This window comes from Sylvia atricapilla, chromosome 13 (genome assembly GCF_009819655.1).
Source record: "Sylvia atricapilla isolate bSylAtr1 chromosome 13, bSylAtr1.pri, whole genome shotgun sequence".
In the NCBI taxonomy this organism is placed as follows: Eukaryota; Metazoa; Chordata; class Aves; order Passeriformes; family Sylviidae; genus Sylvia; species Sylvia atricapilla.
In genome coordinates, this window is record NC_089152.1 from 129304 (window position 1) to 151295 (window position 21992).

At 42.7% G+C, this 21992-nt stretch overlaps 1 protein-coding gene across 1 annotated transcript in view; it reads left to right on the forward strand.

Annotated features, from left to right (window-relative positions):
• Nucleotides 1–7551: 7551 nt before the first annotated feature.
• The window catches only part of MAP1A (microtubule associated protein 1A), a 55588-nt gene continuing 41147 nt past the window's right edge, over nt 7552–21992 (forward strand). The window contains 2 exon segments of the mRNA XM_066328087.1: nt 7552–7684; nt 12201–12302. Of these exon segments, the coding sequence (XP_066184184.1) occupies nt 7552–7684; nt 12201–12302 (235 nt within the window).

Consider the following 21992-nt stretch of genomic DNA (forward strand, 5'->3'; position numbering starts at 1 on the left):
GAGCTCTCTCGAGGGCGAATGCTGCGACCTGGCGGGCCAGAGGACGGCGGAGATCCGCACCGGGAGCCGGGTTCGGGCCGGGAAGTGTCCGCATCGTGCCCTCTCGATCCCGTTTTCATCAGAAGTACAAAACAGCCTCGTGCTCCGGCTCCGGCACGGACCGAGCACTGCGTACCATCGGGTACGTCCTTTCTTGGATATCGCAGGACAGTGAAATCCGATTTATTTCCCTGTGTTTATATAACTCAATGGTTATCGAAGAAGCCTTGCGCATAATTGTGACAGTATTGTTGTCTTTTCGGCATTCACCTTCTTGCCTAAAAAATAGTGAGTTTGAATAGCCTAATTTAAATCGACTTTTGCAAGTTCTCTTTTTTATTTCTGCACCTCTCTGTAATTTATAGATGAGATTTTTTTTATATTTTATTTAAAAATCTGTTGTAGAACCAAAACCACAGAATCTGAAAAAATGGTTCCTGGCCGGGAAGAAACTCTTACTATGTAACGTTATAGATAAAAGGTTGTACATAGTGAAACACTGTAGATACGGGTATGTTACAAATTTTCTGTGTAATGTGAGATCCAAGTTTGCACATGCATGTTAAGAACATTAAACAGGCTACATATATACAAATATTTGCAATTGCTACACAGGAGGGCTGCTTTAGTGACTAGTTGTTCAAATCCCAGAAGATGCTCCTTTGGCACGTATATTAAGGTGTATTATTGAAATGTTTTCTTAGAAACATTAACACTTACCTTACAAAATTCACAGCGGATAATGAAGACTAGAAATGGCAAACGTGCCAGTCATTTTCTCAAAATTCCTTTCAAATTCTTGAAAACTTTGATAACAAATCCTCAGACAAAAGAGGACAAGGAGAGGAGTTAACAGCCGACACAGATCTCTAAAGACAAGGTTCATAACCTTATGTCAGAGCAACAGGACATAAAGTGGTAGAATAACAACTTTACTACAGTAAGGCTTTTAGCAGTATCTATATGGGATTCTCATAAGCAAACTAGGGAAGCGTAGCAGTGATGAAGTTTTGATAAGGTAAGTAAAAAACTTGTATTCATCCTCAGAAATTAATAATCCTCAGTTTAAAACAAGTACATTTGAGTGAGGGTTCAAACGTCAGTGTGCTGTTCCTAGTCCACTGTTTCTTTTAATCACTTTGGTCAAAAAATAAGTACACTTATTAATCCACAAGCAATCTGAAATTGAGAGGGACTAGAAGTAGTAGAAGAAAGTGGTTTTTTTAATGGTCTGAAAATGGACAAGGTACAATGCAGGTAAGAACAATATTATATAAAATTAAATAAATTACTAAATAACTGCATAAATTCGGGAGAGGGCTGCTGGGCAGTATGGTATTTGTGCAAAATAAAGCAATGGGGGCCATAGTGCCTCAAAAACTGAGTCAGTGGTCATTCTGCTGCCACAGAAAAAGGAGCAAATAGTAAGCATTATACTTGGGTGTAGTATGCACACCTTAGATGCATGAAGTAATTATTGCTTTCTACACTGGCACGGCCTAAGCCAAGCCCTGCATCTAGTAAGAAGGTGGCGAAGGATTTGGCTATCATAATATTCTCCAGATAGAAAAAAAGTTGATGGCAAATAATTTGGTTTTTAATAATATTCACAGTTTAATGGAATTGAATTTGTTTTCATGAACTGCAGGTAGGTGTAAATTAAAGATTAATTAGAAATAAGCAAAAATATTTGAAAAGCCTAAAGAAGTTCTAAATATTATACCATTTCTAACATTTAAATTTGTTTTGTTTTGTTATTGTTGTTGTTGTTTTGTTGGTGGTGGTGGGTTTTTTTTAGTAGTAACCAATCATTATAGTTGATCTTGGTCTGAAATAGGAAGCTGGACCAGATTATCTCCAGAATCTCCGTCCAGTCTTGGTTTTTTTTTGCCATTCAGTACTTTTGCATGAACCAGAATAGGACAGAATTAAAAGCTCAGTCACGGTGGTGAAATTTGTAAATGCCAAATCTGTGTGTGTTTTAAAGCTGACTTCCCATTTTCTGTGTTGTATTCGAAATCTCACTTTTCCCATCTTTATTATGCTATGAAAAGAAATTCCCTGCTTTCTTTATAATATACATATCTTCATTTAAGTATTTCTCCTCAGCTGTCAGATTGCCTTTTTTCTGAGTCTAATTATAAACTACGAACAGGGCATGGCTACCTTTGTCTAAGAAAGAACGAAAGAACAAAATGATTCTTTGCTTCCTTTTGCTTCAAAAAAACCATGTCCAACACCAGACTTCCAATAAATGAAGGTATGGTGTCTGATTTTTCATATTTGGAGGATTTTTCCAAATTTCTTGTATCTTACAGAATTTGCAATAGCAAGCTAATGCTATAGTTTATTTTCATCCAATCACTCGTTTGTAATGCAGACCACTAACTATGGGAACGTCTCAGTGCAGCTCCATGCCCCGTCTTCAAAACTGGACAGTATTCCTAGAAAAAGGACCAAATACCAGATCCTGATTTCAAATGGGAATTAGTTACAAGAAACGAAGCTACCCAACAAGATAGCTAAGCTTGGAGTAAGAGTAAGGATGCTACTTCTCTTTGGAAAACTAGGTTTACGTTTTCTGCTGTGTATTACAATTATTGTGATGCATCTAAAAACTACCCGGCAAATTTCCGCATGCACTATTCTCTGCGCCATGACTTTGGGAACAAATAGTGCCTGGCGTCCGCCGCTGTCGGGGCCCGGCATGCTACTGGCGGGCGAGTCACCACGAGCCACCGGTACGACACCCAAGTCCCCGGGAGGAGCTGAAGTCCCGGACTGCGCCGGTCACGGCCCGGAGCTCCTCTGAGCGGCCCGGCCCGGCCCGCTCCGCCGGGCGCGCCCCAGCGCAGCGGCCGCGGCCCCGACGGCCCCCGAGTCGCCTCAGCCAGCGCTGCTCAGACGCTCAGCGCTCTCAGGCCCCGCCACGGGGCTGCCTCGCTCTCCCTGCGGCACTCCGCGGAGAAAGCGAAGGCGGGCGATGAAGACGGCGGCGGCTCAGCCCGCTCCCTTCAGCAGCTCCGGGCCGACGAGCGGGACTGGGACTGCCCGCCGGACATCAGGGGAGCGCCGCCGGGAGAACCCGCCCGACCCCGCACCGCCTCCCCCGGCACCGGCACTGTCCCCGGCACCGCCCCCGGCACCGGCACTGCCCCCGGCGTGCTCCTGCTCCCTCAAGGCAACGGCTCTTACCCGTAACGCAAGGCACGTACGTCCTTAATTTGTCGAAGACTGACCACATGAAAGTGTTCGCAGTATGAATGGCACAACGAGAAAGGTCAGATATTCGATCGTGCCGGACCGGGCTGTGATTGGTAGACCAAATTAACTTCTCAAGCGTTCGCTTTACTTACTTGCATATCGCTTTCTCTGAACACTGGCAACCTATTCAATCGCACAAAATGCACCACGAAATACTGCAATTAAGTTATTTCGTTACAAGCCGGAGTCGTGTAGTTTGTCTGCACCTTTTTCTGGGGAAATGTTGAAGTCACTGCTTGACTTTACTGAGCTGGAGAAGTTGTGAAAGACATAGGTGCAATTATGGTGGAAAGTGTGTCATTATAATTTCTTTGCACTGCTCAGTAAGGCTGCTGGCAACCTACACAGTTTAACCTGCAAAAAAACATCTCAACAATTGTACATTTTTTTAGACTTGTACTTTGCCTGACCATTTCAGCTATATTATTTTGACTGATTCTAGTTATGTGGAAAGGTGAAAAAAAGAGGTATTGATTCTGGCCAGTTTGTATTTAATATTTAATTGATTAAAAATCACCTCAGCTTCAAAGAAGGACTTCCATAAAAGTACGAATTAGTATCTTTCAAAGTCTGATAAACATGTCTTTTAATTCCAAAGCTCTGCATCACTTGACACAGTGAATACACTTCATAATTTCATTGGCACTTATATCCCAGCCTTGATCAGAGCTTTGTTCCAAATTGCACAGGAGATAGCATCTTGCCACACTATCTGTAAGACAAAAATGGGAAGAATGGGAGTACTACTCTGATAAATTAGCAGTGGGATTAAATAGAAGCAAAAATGTGGTTTGGTCAAACTGAAAGGCTTATCCCTCTGTTTCTCTGTCATACAATACATTCTGGAAGTGTCAGTATAAACTACCATAGGACTCCATCTGTACATAAAAGCATTGTCCAAGCTGGGTTCTTCTGCTTCACCTAGGGATGGCTGTGTTGCCACAGGAGAGATCAAGGCCAGAACAAAATCCATTTAGTCGATCACCTATTTTCCTCTGCTTCTTAGAAATTCACAGCCAAAATGATACCATATTTCACCACCATTAAAGGCATTATCCTCACTTGAGTACTGTCACAGGTCTCTGATTCCCTGAAGTACTTTTATTCACTTGGAAATTTTTAGCCAGGAAGGACAGGAAGTAATCATTCCAGGCTAAAGGTCTGAGGAATTGAAGTAGTGTAGATGGTTCTTCTCACAATATTAGGAAATCCTTTTTACACTATTTTGATCCTACTTTAAATATCTCTTTTTATAAAGGTCATATACCTGCAACCCGTTGTCCTTCAATATGAGGTAATCCGTTAGTCTGCTTTTGCCACTCTCCTTCTGTTGTGTTTGTCAGGACCTCTAATATCTGCATTCAGCCCAGTCAGCTTTTGATTTTCATGGGGATGCCAGCTACTGCTGCAGTGCATGAAAGCAGAAGCTTACACCGTAATTGCTATACAGGTCTATTATATGGTTCTGGAGTGTGAATTTACAGGGAAAAGGTGGAACTCAGTAAGCTGGAAATCCCTCATTTCACTGTCTCATGCAGTGCACACACACACTTAGGACTCAAGTCTTTTTTACTGCAATTCTCCCATGACCACAGACATCTCTGATTCACGTTACAAAGCAACAGAAATACCATCATTCTATAAATTGATGGTACAGTAAAAGAATGTAAATGGATCACATCACCAGAATTAGTGTTTTAATTGTGAAGTCTTCCTTAGAGCTTCTAGTCTCTGTATTTAGATATTCTTTTTAAGCTTTCACTCCAGCTTGCATGTTTCCTGTTTCATTTCTCCTTGGCAGAAAGCCAGTTGGAAGAGCATCTCTGCACTGCAGTGAAAAGCTGCAGCTCTGGAAAGCTACCATGTCAAAAACAAGGAGCAACTACTAAGACTGAATCACCTGAAAACAGAAGGTACTTCTATCAGCTGGTATGAAAATATCTGAATATTTTTCACCTTCATGTATTGTTGTCATGTTTTCCCTCCATGATCTACAATCCTGCTTTCATGATAGAATTTAATGTGCATACCTGCTAAGTGCAATCCTCTAAAACTAAATTATTGCTGCTATGCAGGTTACAATACAGAGAAATGAATTAAATCCTTTTGATACACTGATTCTCCCTCTTGACAAGATTTAGTTCATAAAGTTCATAGCCAGTGGTGTCACCATAGTTTAACATGAAAAACACCTATTGCATTATCTCCTAATTTATTTGTGGAGAGCTAGACTACCTTTTGATTTAAGACCTTAATTTGAGAAAACTCCATAGGCTAGTAACATCAGTTGTAGCCTGCAGAGATAATTATCTTGTATTTTTCTCCTTTACCATGGTTGTTTTTGTTGTTTTTTTTTTTCCTGACTACCTTTTGTCAGAGTTCTGTGACACAATAGATTGACATGTTCTTGCCAAAATGCCAACTTTCTGAACCTTCTGAGGTTTCAACTGCAGTCTTGGTGGGTACAAAAGAATGAAAGAGGGCAGGATGCTGACTTATCTGCCCATCAAGTTTCTAAACAATATCTCACCTCTGAAAATCCCGGGCACTGTAGGTGCAGAACCTGACAATGTTTTAGAAAACGTGGCACATTATTGCCGACTTGTGTAATTTAATAATAGCTGGGCTGCTTTTCCACCCAACTGAACCAGCACAAGGTGGTCCTTCCTTTTCTGTCAGAAAAGGCATGGGTTTTTCTACCTGAAACTACTTTTTGGTGGCTCTCCCTTGTGCAGCCTGTAGAAATCTCATACACTGGTGTTGCTCAGCTTTTGCACGTAGAATCGTGGTATCATCAAGATTGGAAGAGACCTTCAAGATCATCGAGTCCAACCATCCACCCATCGCTACAACTCTAACCCCTAAACCACTAAACCACATCACCCAGACACCTCTTGAACACTGCCAGGTGTGATGACTCCACCACTTCCCTGGGCAATCTGTTGCAATGCCCAGCCACTTTGACAGTAGAAACAATTTTTCTAATATCTAAACCGGATCTCTTCTGTCTCAGTTTAAGGCCATCTGCATTGGACTGCTTTTTGAGCACTGTAGCTGGCCAGAACTGTGAGCAACAAGGACTTGTGCCCAAAGTTAGGGCCTCTCTGGTCACCCCAGACAGTAAGAACTCCTGCATATACCAGGGCTTGCCAGTACAGCCATGGACAGCTCACATCAGCTTTGCACTGGCAGTCAACAAAGCTCAGATTTGTTCGTGTAGTTCATGGGTCTGGAACCCAGGAAATCCCATGACTTATCCCTGGAGACCATTACACTTGCTTTTAATTGAACAGAGGGAAGAACCACCAGGAAGGGACCTGCTCACTGCCAAGCAATGAAGGAGAGATAAGGAAGGCAAATGACAATGACAAGCCTTCCCGTCTTTAGAACTGCTGTCTTCTATATGGCTTTACTGTGGGTATTGCAACAACTCAACACCAAACATTTAAAAATCTCCGTGGATTTCTGTATTTAAGTAACTAAATTCTAAACTAAACTATGAATCAACACCCCTTCGCCTCTGAATTGTTCTTTCAAAGGTCTGAGCCCCGCTCACGGTTTTGAAGCATTCCGGCTAGTCGCTGTAGCCCACTGCCGATCTTGACGGAAGGAACTAAGACCCTGCGCCCTAACGCCGGCGGGAGCTCACCGGCAGCCGCCGTGCCGGTACGAGCTGCCTCGGGCGGGCAGCCCGGGTGCGGCAGGTCCGGATGGAGGCAGCGGCAGGCTCCCCGCAGCCGGGGCTGCGCCGGCTCCAGCCCGGCCGTGCAGGGGCGCGGGGCCGGAGAGCCTGAGGGCGGGCCGGGGCGAGGGGCGAGCCTGAGGGCGGGCCGGGGCGAGGGGCGGGAGAGCCTGAGGGCGGGCCGGGGCCAGGGGCGAGCCTGAGGGCGGGCCGGGGAGAGGGGCGAGCCTGAGGGCGGGCCGGGGCGAGGGGCGGGAGAGCCTGAGGGCGGGCCGGGGCCAGGGGCGAGCCTGAGGGCGGGCCGGGGCCAGGGGCGAGCCTGAGGGCGGGCCGGGGCGGGAGAGCCTGAGGGCGGGCCGAGGCGAGGGGCGAGCCCCTGGGCGCTGAGGGGCGCGGAGTCTGCGGGCGGGGCTCAGGAGGAGGCGGGGCCCGGAAGGACAGGCCACGCCCCCTCTCCGCATTTGGGCAGGACCACAAGTCAACTCCGCCAATCAGGGAGAGACTCAGGGCACTTTAAGAGCGGCGCGCCAGTGACTGCGCTCCGCAGCAGCGGGCGCGGCGTTGCCATGGAGACGGCGGCGGGGCCGGTCGCCATGGACACGGCGCCGCCGGGCGGTCGGCGGCATGCGCTGCTCGCCGTGATCGGGGAGATCGGGACGGAGCCGGAGCGGGGCGCGCTGCGCGGCGCCCTGGAGCGCGGTGAGGAGTGGGGTCGCGGAGGAGGGTCCGGGGCCAGACGGACGCGATCCCTGCCCCTGAGAGCCGCGGGGGGGCTGCGCGCCTGCCGCGTCGTCCTTGCCGCACCCTGGGATGAGGCGGAGCTGCCGGTGCCCTCCCCGCCCTGCGGCACCTCCGTCTCGCCGCAGGGCTTCATCCTACTCCTCCCGGAGGGACGGTGGTCGAGGCCCGTGGGCAGTGGCTGTGGGAAGGATCGAGGCGCTGTCGGGACCGCGGGGCAGAGGCCGAGGCTGAAGCCGTGGGGCCGGTAGGGCGAGACCGGGCGGGGCTCAGATCCCCGGCGCAGTGCGGGGCCGGTCTCTGCGGCGTCAGACGGCATCCGTTGTTTTTTCTTCCCTGATCATTGCTTTATATGCACTAGTGACATGTAGCTAACGCAGTTCTCGAACGTCTTAAAGGTTAAAGACGTTTCATGGTTCTCTTTCTCCTCAGTCTTTATTTTATTAGTGGTTTAATAGATTACGTCTTATTTCCATCTTACACAAAATTCTGTCTTGTTGGAGGAATTGTCTTGCTGGACTGTTCACTGTGGTCCTAGAGATGGCTGTGAACAGGGGGCTGTTGTGGTATAGCCTCTCCCTGTCTATAGAGCAACCGCATGGACCAGAGTGAGAGAGGACAAGCCACATAGGGAACTGCTTCAGGAATGACACAGTGCAGTATAGGCCTGCCATGACATTTTTCTCTTCTGTTATCTATATTTCACTAACACCCAGAGGCCTTGGCAATGAATTTGTCTTTCTATATTAGATGCAGTGTTGTTTAGAAGTAAGGAGGAAGGAGGTGGCGAGATGATAGTTCTTCCCTTGTGGCAGTTTCTGATAGTTTCTGACAAAAAGACAAAGGAGAGCTGATCAACTACATCAGGACCTTAAGGGAATCTTTGTTCTAATAAGCAAATTAGTACACCTTTTAGAAATAAAGTAGCAGCCTTCTGACTCACCTTCACTCCTCCCCTCAGCTCCCCATTTCCAAAACACACTGGTTTGAAATATGCCAGTGATAACAATCATAACTATTGGCTAAACTGTGTTGTTCAGAGATAATTCTGTGACTGTTTTCTTCCCAAGCATCAGCAGTACTGAAGAACAGATGCACAGTGCAATTTGAGAAGAGGGTGGGTGTAAAAATGTCAAATATTGTCCGATTTCTTCACTTCAGCATCTTTACCAGCTATCTCTGTTGGCAGGCCACTTAGCAGCTTGTTCACGAGAAGTGTTTCATTCCCTTTTTCAAGGGATGGCTTTAGTCAGGAAGGATAGATCTGATTATAACCGTCTGGCCTCTGAAAGACCTACTTTGAAGGGGCCACTCCTGCTTCCCTGCACAGCAGGGTGATCATCTTCACTTTGCACTTCACTGAACTGGTGTACCAACCTACATCCTCATCCATTGTCTACCTACATCCTTATCCATTCTCTGAATCTTTGAAATGGTGACTGATCAGATGGTGAACTAAAGGATTTCACTCTGATTCTGCAGCCATATGCCACTAACCTGACAATTCCCATTGCTGAGGAAAACCATGCTGTTTGCAACATAAATTGTAACTACCACAGTAGAAATAAGTTCTGTGGTTGGCCTTCTCTGACTAGAAACCTGCTGAAATTCTGCTAAATGTAAACACTTGTTTCATTTGCATGAGAGAGAGCCATTTCAGTGGTATTAGTAAGTTACTGGCAGTAGAAGTGAATCACTCAAGGAGCTGGAAACCTGGATTTCAGTCTTTCCTGTCACTTACATGGAACAGAACCTCCAGCAAGTTAGAGTTTTCCCCATTATGAAGTGGGAGAATGACCTGTTCTTAAAATGGACCCATATTTGCAGATTGAAAGATATGAAAAATGAGAATAGTTAAAATGAGAGCAATCTTGAGACCTGTCAATAGTCAGCATATTATGATGCTGTAGACAGCTGCACTCTTAATTCAGGGAGTTCAAGAAATGTGGAAATGATGATTCCCACTTAAGTGTTAGCTGTTGGCTGTGGCACCCTGTCTGCACAATAAAAAACAAAACCAAAAAACAAACCAACCCAAAACAACAACCAACCAACCACCCACCCAAAAACCTACAAAACCAGGCAAAGAACAAAATCAACAACAGCAAAAAACCCCAAACCCAAAAATAACCAACAAAAAAGCCCCAAACAAAAAACAACCAAAGATTTTTTTTTTCCAGTCGATAATCTCTTGCCCTGACTGATATAAAAAGTATGTTTTTCCAGACTTCTTTCTATACCTTGGTTCAGGAGAACGCAATGGCAGCTACACAACATTGTAGGAACCTGCTCATTTCCAGGTGTAGAGCTTTGTGGGCTGTGACATTGTGAATCTGTGGGAAATCTGAACAACACTTTTTCCGAAATACCGTCTAATAAATGCTAGTTTTATTTTTCTGTTACTGTGTTAATTTTGTCCAATTTTGTAACAATATCCAGAAAACTAGGTCTAGTATTAGGGAGAAATGCCAAATCTTTTAAGCAAATCACCTCAGCACGAAATAAAACATTCACAAGGGCATAAAGAATAAGAAGGAAAACTGATGAGTCACGTGGTCCCTTACCTAGGCTTTGCATTTGCAAAGAGCTTGAATATTTATCCTTATTGTGGTATAGTCTGCACTCTCATGGCAGAGGATTCTTAATCAGCAAGGGCAATGTTCTGGCTCATGTGCCATGGATTGATAAATTGAAATTGTGGCAAATTGGGAGAGATTATGAGTAAACCCGGACTACCTGTAGGGAAGAAAATGTTAAATAAATTGTTGCAAGTATGAGAACAAGTGAGATAATTCCACTGTTCCCTTTCTTGTTCTGACAGAGCATCTATTCTTTCTGCATCCTAGAGGATGTAGCAGTACCTCAAATAGCACTTATTGCTGCAGTAGGACACAATGACCATGACACAGCAGCTAGTCAGCAGGATTTCCCCTGCAGAGTGCCACTTTGTTCCTGTCCAGGTCAGAATGCTCATAAGTACTGCATTAAGACTCTCTTATACAGGACATTTGTTTAAACAATTATACTCTCTTGGAGTGTAGCATAGGAAAAAATTTGTCCATCTTCTTGCTCCATGTCTTTTTATTCTGTGCTTGTATCTCATGTCCAAATTGAAAGGTGCTGTGCTTGTTTGGTTTTCTGAGTTTCCCTTTTCCCTTTTCTTTTCCCTGTTCTTTTCTCCCCTGAAGTTCAGATTATTTACTAAGGGGTCTTTGTGCAGTCTGAAGTGCAGACTGTCAGCACATAAATAAGCTTTGTCACTCTGCCAGCTGTCACCAGAAAAATAAATTAAGCACAAAGGTTTTTTCAGATGCTGTATATTCTACAGGCCTTGAAACTACTGACCTGTGTGATGCAATGATTACTGTGTCTTGATATGTCTAGAAAGCTGGAGCATGTATTGTTGAGGATCCTCTCCCGCCAGTGGCCAGCAAAAGCTGATACACAACATGGAGAACTAGGACTGCAGTAAATGGGAATGATATCTCCATGGAAAATTAACATGATTACCTTGAAAGAAAGCAGATAATAGAGGTAATAAGACTTTGTACTTCATGCAAGAGAGATGGTGAAAGAACTCTCAGTGAGAACTCCATCAATAAATATTGGAGCTGAAATTTTCATTTCAGTTAATATTAGAAGTATGTGGCACTGGCCTTCAACATCTGAACATCAGCAGGCAGCACCACCAGATGCTGGAGTAGGGATTCATAGTGATATCCTGCTTTTGTTCACTGTTGTACAGAGTAGAGTCACACCATCTAGGAAAGGCTGCTCCCTACTGGGATGTGAAAATGTGTGGTCTATAGTGTTTGGTGTCCTCCAGAATGTACACCTGCTCACACTGAGGTCTGAAGGTAGCTTCTCCAGTATGGCTTGGTGCCACTTGCTCTGGGAGCAGAAGCACCTTCCTGCTGTGATATGAAGGCAATTAGCTGACAAAGATTATAAAGATTAAAGAACAGACTCAAATGGTCTCCGGGATCAGTGTCTTTGAAGGAGTGATTAGGCAGAGGGAGTTGGAGGAGTGGGGGACTTTTGTGACTTGGAGGATGCATAGGCTCTAAGAGCGAAGAAGCTGGTGTCTGAGCGTTTCAGTAGCATAACCACACAGTAGCCCATCTCTAATGGTGGCCAATGCTGGAGAGTGCAGATGTAAAACTAACATAATGTATTTGGTTAATCAGTTGTGTATTTGGCCTCATCTCTTGTTGGTTTCCCTTGCCTGAAGTCCAAGTTGAGTGGAGACTTGCTCACTGCATGTCCTTCGGGAACAAATGTTTTACGGAAGGTAAGGTTCTAACAGTCCTTTGCTTAGTTTTTCTCCATACTAAGTTTGCTCATTTCGTAGAGCATCCCGGGTCCTTGTGTGTCCTGCTCACTTCCTCACTTCTCTGTAGATGTAATGTAATGACAATGACAGCTTACTTTCCCCTTTTGTTTTGTTTTGCTTTGTTTGTTTGTTTCTTTTTGACAGGAATTCGTTCCTGGAACATTAATACTCTGTACTGTGATCTGAATCATCAATTGCGGCTCTTCGTAACCAGACATCTGGCTCAGTTTTCTTCTGAAGTCAAAGGTCAGGTTTTTGGTTTATATGCATTAACTTTTAACTCTTGTTTTGGGTCTGGAAAAAAAGCCTCAAACCAACAACAAAGAATATAACTGACTGTGATTCAATTAGCAACTTGTTTGCCCAGGATTCTGCAGAGATGAATGCAAAAGAAAAAACAATCTTAACAGTATGCATGGATATAATGAATTTACCTTAAAATTACGGCTCTTACTTCTGAGAATAGGGTTGAATAGAAATATGTGCTTCTTTAAAGCCTAATAAACTAGTTGGAAGTTAGAACATATCTGTCTATCCACCTATCTTCTGTACCTTATTCAGGAGGCACAAAATAGTTTACTTTGTAAGCTATTTATTATCAATCTCTTCCTGTTAGGTTTTAGAATATGTTTTAGTATGCACAAAAGATTTTGCAAGTAGTGTAAGAGTAGCCAAGTGACTTTTTGGATTCCTCGTTTTGAAGCTCCCTTTCCTGAGAACAATGAATAAGAACATTATAAAAATGGCATTAACCATTAGAAATTAGGCTTGTTTAGCTTATGAAAAGCTTGAACTCTGTTTATAATACTTTTACGTAACATATGCTAAGTTGCTTTAATAAGTACAAATGACACTTGCAAAATCTGGTTTATATAAGATCATCTTATAGCTCACTGTATGTTTTACACTCTTGTCAAAACTTCTGGATTTTTCCAATTGGGAAGCTGTTCTCCTGATGGACAGCTGCGAAAAAAAGTACCTGGACTCTTCTCAAACGTGCCACTGACTGAGAGGTCTCACCTTCTCTGTGACTTTTTAACACGAGGATGGAAATTCTCTCTCCTTACAAGATGATGTGTGCATGTGTACACACTTATGGGATTAAAATAATGTGCACGAAACATATAATTTGAAACACTCAGCAGATCTGTCTCAATTTGATGTAGCTGTAAAAGGACCTATAGTACCAATAGACTAGAGCACTAATAAGTTACTGTGAGTATAACATTCGCCCAAGAATTCCTCTAAGTCAGAGTTGAAATACGTGGATTAATGTCAGCAAAATGTATCCCACTTACTTCCCTAGCGTAGTCCCTGAGGAGCAATAGGTGATGAATGTGCCCTAGCTTTGTTCCTGAGGACCAAAGGGTGATGAATGTGTTGGCAGTCTGTGAAGAGGTTTCTGTGATGGAGTTACAAATCTGTTAACCATCTATGAAGAAGTTTCTATGATGGATCTGGGGAACTGCAAGTCTGTTAATCGTCAGGCCTATTGAGCAAAACAGCAGCAACTACAATGTAAGGCAGGATTAGTGTCTGGGAAGAGTTGCCATCGGTTCTGTGAAGGGAAGTTCTGCTTTTCAAATGTGTTGTAGTTCTTCAAAGAGATCAGCAAACCTGTAGATGAGTAGTTTAGTCTGCCAAGCAGAAATATTTCAGGAATCTAAGTCTATAAATTCTGTTTAAGAAAGCCTATTGGTCACAGAATTAGGGGCCAGGCTTTGGTATGCAGAAGTTACTGACAGAAGGATGGGTAAACAGGAGTTCTGATATAAACTGATAGGAGTTCTGATATAAACTTTATATCGGGAGTTCTGATATAAAAGTGTAGAGACTTGGTCCTGGACTGGAGGCTTGCAGGTTAACCTGGTGTTAGTTATGCTGCCACTCTTCTTTAGAGCCATCATTACACACCTGCGGAGTTTCCTGTGGGACTAAAAATTCCAGCTAGCTCTGTACAGTATCTCTTTGCTCTAGTGCGCTTTTTGGGAAAGGAAAATAATAGCTGCCTCTCAGCAGCTTCTGCTTCTGATGTGCTTAGCAATAGAGATGTGAGAGATTCTGGTCTGGGGATCTAGCAGACATGGATTTGCCTTTGGACCAGAGGTATTACTATAGGGGCTCCTTGGTTTGTGGCAAGTGTGTACAGCTGGCACACACAATTTCTCTCATAAAACTCCCTGGCAGCACTTAATGCCAGAAAAGCCAAACAGAGAAAGGCTTTGGAATTATGGGGGTCTAGAGAGCAGCTTTGCATCAAATTAGATACTTGCCCATTTCCTGCCCAGACCCATGTTTATTCAGTAAGCATGGATCTTGAAAGGCAGCAAGATGATCTGTCAGAGGCAAAAGGAGTGTATGTGAGAATAATGGTTACAATTTAAAATGTGCTAAACAGCTGTACGGTACTGTGGAAAATAATGACAGTCTGTACAGGAAGATTGTGCGGGAGATAGTGTATCTTGAATGCTGAAAGGCTTAAATTGAGGAGTTATGCTATAATCCCAGGATTTACTTGATGGTGCTAGATCCTGCATGCAGACCGGTTTCTGTCAGTGACAGCAGTAAGCAAGGGTTATGGCATGGTATGTGGGAAGGAAGTGGGAAAGACTGCTACAAGAGAAATTTCAGGTCACAACTGATAATACAATCTAGAAGAAGCTCCAACTATAAACTGGGAACAATCTTGTCTGCATTCCATATGTACTATCAGATAATACCCTTTGGAATATAGCTGCAGTTTTAAATGCTCTTTTAGCTTTGCATTTTCTGTCTGAGCAGCTATTTTTTACTGACTACTTCAATAATAGTTTTAATTTTTTTGAGCTTTTGCTGCAACTTGCTGCAAATTCATTGCTGTGTATCCTGTAACAGCCCTGTGAAGGTGTTGCTCATCACTATTCTCCAGATGAACATACATAAACCTAGAACTTTTTTTATCATTGTTTGGCTCTACACTTTGCTTACCCTCTTGTTCTTACTGTGGGCAAAGGGAAGAGTGCCTGCAACTGATTTTCCTCTTAGCATTCATAACTTGGTGCTAGCTTCTCTGAGCAGAAGTCTGTACTAGAGCTCTCCTGAAATCCCTTCCAGCTAATGTTGTTTTGATTCCATACCTCTTGAAAGATCCCAGTCTGGCTTGTGTGGGGGATGTGTACCTCCACACTGGTATGCTGAGTAGGATATCTGAAGGATAAAACTATTCTTTTCAGAGGTGCATTAATTGGAGAATAAAATTCCTTAAAGGCTGATGTTTGCAGTCTGATTAGGGAGAAGTCAGCTGGAGGACAGCAGTTACTGTAATGCCAGAGTAGTTCTCTGACCTTCTGTTTAATGCAGAAGGTTTCTCACTTGACAGACTTGTAGCAGCCAGTAAATGTTTGACACCACTGGCAAGAAACAAAAGATGGAGACTGGTAATACAATATGACTAAGTAAAGGAATCTACCAGAATATTCCAAGACCTTCCTATTTGCAATTTCTCACTCGGCTACAATAGTTATTTCCAACTGTATTTGTAGGATGTTAATGCATAGTGTTTGCAGCTGAAATTAGAATGTAACTGCAGTGACCTGTGGGAATGGAGATGGCACAGTTATCCCTCAGACAAGCTTTTAGTCTGCTTAAAGACGATGAGCAGCAAATGAGCCTCAAATGCAGAACAATCAAGAAGAGAAAAGCTCAGGGCAGAGCTTGTAATAGTAAAGTGAGAGTGAATGCATCTTATGGAAGTTGATTTGTTGTTGGGGTTTTGAGTTTCTTTTATTCTCTGAAAAAAATTGACTTGCTGGCTGTCCTCTGAGTACCACAGACAATATGGCCCTTGCTGTAAGGGAAATCCCACAGCATAGTTCCCAGGTTATGGATGGGAGGCACAGCAAGAAATCAAGTGTGGATGTATTTGGAGATTCTGGAAGCTAGTAAATTGTATGAAGGAAAGAGAGCATGATGTGGGGAGAAAAAATGAAGAGAAGTGTGCCCTTCTGTGTGCTAAGGGCAGCCTCAGTGCACTTTTGCACAACTCTCAGTTGCCACTGGCTGCCAAAGTAGTTAAAGATCATGGGCAGTATCTCCTTGCACTGGATGTTAAGTTTAAAACCAGGAGGGAATGCCTCTTTCAAATAAAAAGTGACATTGAGGTGAAATGCTCAAAATAATTCTTTCTCAGCACAAGGGAAGTATATTTTCTGATATCTGTTGATTTAGATGTTCACAGAAAACCACTTTTTCTGAAAACCGTTAACTCCATGAATATTAGCAGCTGCTTTCAGTCTGACTAGGAGGTTTTAAATACCTCAACAACCATCCCAGAGGTCTTTTCTCTCAAGTTGTACTTTGTGTTGGCCTTCAAAAATTTTTTTAAAAATAATTAATGATGTAACTGAAAATCAAGCTATTAAAAACACCATGCAGGTTGAATTTGATAAAACAAATTCTTGAAATAATCAAACACTGACGATATACTTTTATTGCCTCTGCAAAAGGAATAAGAGAAATTGTAAACACTTTCAAGTATTAGCTTGCGTTTTCCTTTGCAAACATAATGTTTTACACTGAAAGCCATCAGTAACAGTTGCATAACTAGCTGCCTTCTCAGCAGATGGCCTTCAGGCTCTGAAGCCTTTCATATTCAGCCTAACACTCAATCTTCACATCCTACTGATGCCTTTGTTTTACATTTTGTGCCAATTGAGGATACAGATATATCTGCCACAGCTCCCTGAGAATGTAGCGAAGTTGTGTTACAGTTCCTGAAGGCAGCTATCTTTTGGATGAGCATTCCTTGAAGGCTTTTAACTCGGACTAGGAGAAGAATTTGGTTTTACTGCCTTTCTGGAACATACAGGCAGCTACAAAGAGGATGGAGACTTTCCCTTCAAAAGGGGCAGTGAGTGCAAGTTGCATTGGGAGAGTATTGAAGTCAGGTAAGAATTTTATATTTTTTTACAGTGAGAAAAATCAGTCACAGGGAAATCCTTCCAGGGAAAAACATGGTAGAGTCCCGTCATTGAAGGTTTTCAAGATGTAATTGGACAAAGGTGCTAGATGTATAATCTCTGTTTCATTTCCCATGAAGTTGAACCAGATGATCGTTTGAGGCCACTTCAAATCTTGGTTGTTCTGTGCCTCTATGTATTCAGCTTTGCAACAGTGAAAGGACAGGGACTTCTAGTCCTGGCGAAAAGCAGGTTGTTAAGTTACAAATCTAATAATAAGAAAAGGCAAATGCACAAGCTCACCATGCACATCTTTATCTCAAAGTCTGGATTTGATCTTCCTTTTACAGTAACAAAGATTCCATAGGTCAATGTTTTACTTGTGCAAGTGATTCAGCTTCTTTGTGGAACTTGGAATGGCTTGGAGAGTCAGCTTGTGCCATATGCTTTTTTCTACTGCACTGCTTAGTTGGTCTTCAGTGGTGAGTCTCAAGTGCATGACAGTAAAAAAACCTGCCTTGTTTATTCAAATTATAGCTTCTAGATAGTACAGTTGATAATTTTGTGTGTTCAAGCAAAAGCTGTTCTAGAAAGGAGGCAGAAGACCAATTGCTTGTGAAAATTAGATTACACTGAAAGTGTATGTTTCCTACAGCTGTGGCCTCTTGCTAGAGAGATTTTTGTAACATAGACCATTGAGTGATGGATTTTGTTCAGTTCTCAGCTGTTAATAAAAATATTGCTATATCCTAAATTTGCATGTTCAGGTAGCAAAAAGGTCAGTGGCTAACACTACTTTTTTTTTCCCCCCACAGATGCAACAATGATTCTTTGGACTTTTGATGCGATTTCTAGTCCTTGAGCAATTAATTGTCTTGTACCACTTGTCTGCCAACATATTTTTGACCAGAGAAATACAAAAGCAAGCACTTGTCAGCTTCTGTGCTTCTTACTTGTGTGCTTGAGGGCTGTATTTACTTTGATAGTAACCACACTGAGCATGATTTCAAAGATCTCATGAGTTGCAGTCTACTAAAATAGCTTCCCAGGCTGTAAGCATGGCCCGTGTTTCTTGTTGGTAAATGTGACTGCAATAATCCCAAACATTGCTCTTTCCAGCTGATTCCTGTCACCAACATCCTTAGATTTTCCTCCCAGATAACTGGTAAAGAATATCTCTGTGGGACTTGCAAGCACCACCAGGATCTACCAGTTAGACATTAATCAGTTACTCATGTGTTCTGTAGGAATATGTCTAAGGCTGCTGTGTGTCAGGGTGGGTAGTGGTACTGGTTCAAACAAAAGGTACACACAGCACAGTGACAAAAAAATAGATGCATGGGCAGGATTGTAAGATGAGTGCATGAAATACTTTTTCCTTGTATTAACCTGGCTCTTATCTCTTTCCAGCTCATGGAGAGGTATGTTTTCTGTTTAGTAACAATACTTTTCAACCTCCACAAAGTTTTTCAGTTTTTCCCTGCCAGTAGAGGAAGCAAGGAATAGAACAGTTCATTCACCTGCCACAGGAAGCAGCCTGCAACCACATTTTATTTGTTTGAATTCTTATTCCTGCCTGGTCTCATTTTGATATATCTTCCTATATTGGACAATTATGTCCAATCCGGTTGTGCTATAGATCTGGCATATTTGCCTTTATATGATTTCTCCATATTGCTGAGGCCAGATTTACCTAATGGTTTCTTATAGGGAAACTTTCCCAGACTTTTCATTTAATAGTTTTTATGAATGCCTTCCAGATCTACCTCTTTGGGAATCTTGGAACAAAAGTGTGTAGTGTTCAAAGTGGGGTAGAATTACGCATTTGCATAGTGGCACAAGATTTTTTTTTTTCTTTCTTTCCTGATTTCTGACATATCTATTGCTTTCTGACTGCTGCTGAGCAGTGAGGTGACTCACAAATAGAACTGAGGTTATCATAACCTCAAGATACCCCAGTGGTAATAATTAGCTCTGGTTAACAATAGTTAGTGTAATTTTATATGTGATTTATACTGATAAATAAAGGGGCAAAAGAAACTCAGCATTGTGAAATTTCCCTGGCAGTTCATCTGCAGCCATACTTGGTACTATCCAGAACCTTTGCTACCAGTCTGCTTTCCTCCTTTTTCCCCTTTTCCTTCATCTATGAATACAGTGAGCAGCACGAGTCAGGGTGTAGGCTTATATGACGTGACTTACAAAACAATGATTGCACTATATCGATACAACCTGTAAGATTTTGACAAGCTTATTTAGATTGTATTAAGAAGGAAGGTCATCTTTTCTGTAAAGTCATGATGATTGACAATAATTTGGTATTCTATTTGAGTCTTTACTGCTGATGGGATTTTCAGTCTCCTAGGACTTAAATGCTAGAGTGGTGGAGCTCATATTGGAAGCTGAGAGCTTCTTGGTCAATATTAGATCTTGTACAAGAAATCATCTTTTGCAGAGGCTTGGTCTGAATGCTGCAGTCTTCCACTACTGTTACTGTTAAAATTTTATTGTCTCTAAAATATATTTTAATTTCTTTCAACTACACAATAAAAATATTTACTGAATATTTCTGGCTCTATTTGACCTGCAGAGCTTAGTTGTAAAATGAAATAGCATTAAAACATCTGCTAAAGTTGATAAAAGAAGCATTTTTATATACAGTCTTACATGGTTTTGCGTTTGTGCTAAGAGACCTCCTATGGACATTACACATCCTCAGAGTTCTCTTTGCTTTTAAGAAGCTGGGCAGAATTTTCCCCTCAATATTCAGCAGAGGAGTTTAACAGAACCAGAGCAGCTGTGAAAAATCGATTCTTTCATAGGACTAATGCTTGTCATGAGTAGATGGAAAGATGGGCTGCATTTCATTGATGCCAGTATACTGGCGCTGCTTTGGCAGGCCAGGGAGTTGTCAGTCTTCACCTCTATTTGCCTGTTGTATTTCAAGCTGTTCTTTTGTTTCTAGCATGTGTTTTGAGGTTCTCACTGTAACACCCAAAAGGCTATGTCGTGAAAATAAGAAACCAAAGCCCCAGTGAGCTATTTTGAACTTCAGGTCAGCATAGGCTCAGCAAACACCAGTTTCTTACTTTTGTACTGTTCTGCCCAAACACTGTTACTGACTGAAAGGGCCCTGAAATTCATGTAAGTTTTAAATTGACTCTCTGCAACTCACATTTTTGTACCTTCTTGTTGTACCTTTGAAATTGCTGAAGCTTCAATGAATCATACAGGATATACTCATGGAAAGTACCATTCCTATAAAAGAACCAATTTTTCTCAGCTGCTCTCCTTCTGTTAAGCTCCCCTGCTGAGTACTGAGGGGGAGATTCTGTTAGGCTTTAAAAAAACCCAAGTAAGATCAAAGGAAATGCCTTACTAGTTCAGATCAGTGGTCTATCAAGCCAAATGGATTGCCCTTTCCCCCTCCCTATCTATAGGTGCCTCCCCATCTATATTAGGGCTCTTTTCAAATAAGAATTCTTCAAAAGTACTGAGTGAACCAGTTAAGGGGAAAAAAAAAAAAAAGAGTGGGGGGGATGGGGAGGAGGAAGAGGATGTGCTTCCACTGAATGCCAGCAGAAAACCAGCAAAGGCTGTTGAAGACACTATTTTCTCCATCTTATAATATTAGCAGCTCTCAGCCATTGGATAACAGGTTATGGATGATCTGTATTATGCCAAACATTTTTTTAAACTTTGCTCTGGTAGCTATTTCATGTTGTCCATCACAGTAGTTGCACACAGAATACTGGGGGTGGGAGGGAAGGAGGGTTGCTGGTATTTGTGGGCTTGGTTTTGTATTTTTTGTGTTGCGGTGACATTTTTTAAGTTTGACAAAAGCAGCATTCTCTTGGTGGCCATGTGCATTGTAAGCATGGCAGCTGCACAACAGAGTAGAGACCTCCTAAATAAGAGAATGTCTAATACATACTGGTTTTGAAGACTTCATGTTGTTCCATGTTTAGCAAAGCTGCTGGAACTAGAGATACTTAGTACAAGTTAATACAAGTTTTTGGTTTTTTGGTGAGGTTTGTTTGTTTGGTTGGTTTTAGTTTTTTAGTGTTTTTGTTGTTTGCTTGTTTGTTTTTGTGGGATTTTTTTTGTGGGTCTTTTGGGGGGGTTGGGGTTTTTTTTTTGTGGTTGGTTTTTTTTTTGGTGTTTTTTCTGGGAGGGGTTGGGGTTTTTGTTTTTTTGGTTTGTTGGGTCTTTTTTGAGAATGTTGCTGGAATTCTGGTGTCAGTCACATTTAGATTTTGGAAGGAAAGCCTTATAAATATATAAGTTGTGTATCATTGCTTCACTCTGGTTCTGTCCACTATTCTCTAGTGTGTCTGGAAGCAGTGGCTTAGAGTAGGCCTTTCTTCTCCTAGTCAACTGGACCTTGCTAAAATAAATATGATGAGCAGAGGGGAAGCAGGATTAAGTAGGAAAACAATCTTTAACATGTGAGTTTCAGCAGCTTTGTATAATTTTCTGACAGATTTCTTGGTCTGTTTCCCTCTACCCTGTTGTGAATGCAGCTCCCTTTCCTTTGCTTTTAAATAATTGGTGATATTGATGTGGGCTCAAGGAAGTGAGTCCCTGACCAGCTGCTCTCATTTCCTGCTTAGCCAAGTGTTGCACTCAGGTGAGTGGTTTTGGGTGCTCCATGCTGGCGTCCTTTGTAGGCTGATGACCAGGGCTGAGCATTTGCTGTATGTGACCTCATGGCTTAGCCATCAGGTTCTGCTGCACTTCCCATGGACTGGAAAGCCACTCACAGCTGGCAAATGTGCCCTATCTCACTGTTCCAGTGCAGAGTAATGAGTGGCATCGATGTGCCAGGTACCAGAGAAACTGGCCATTCAATCAGCACTAGATGCTTGTATACCCTGGTGATTGTGGCAAGCCCTTGGCCAAGGAGGACAAAGCTGCTGCTCTGCTTCTGCAGGCAATGGGTCCAAACAGAACTCCTGGAGTGATGTCATCCAGAATCTGGGCCGCTATTTTGAGAAAT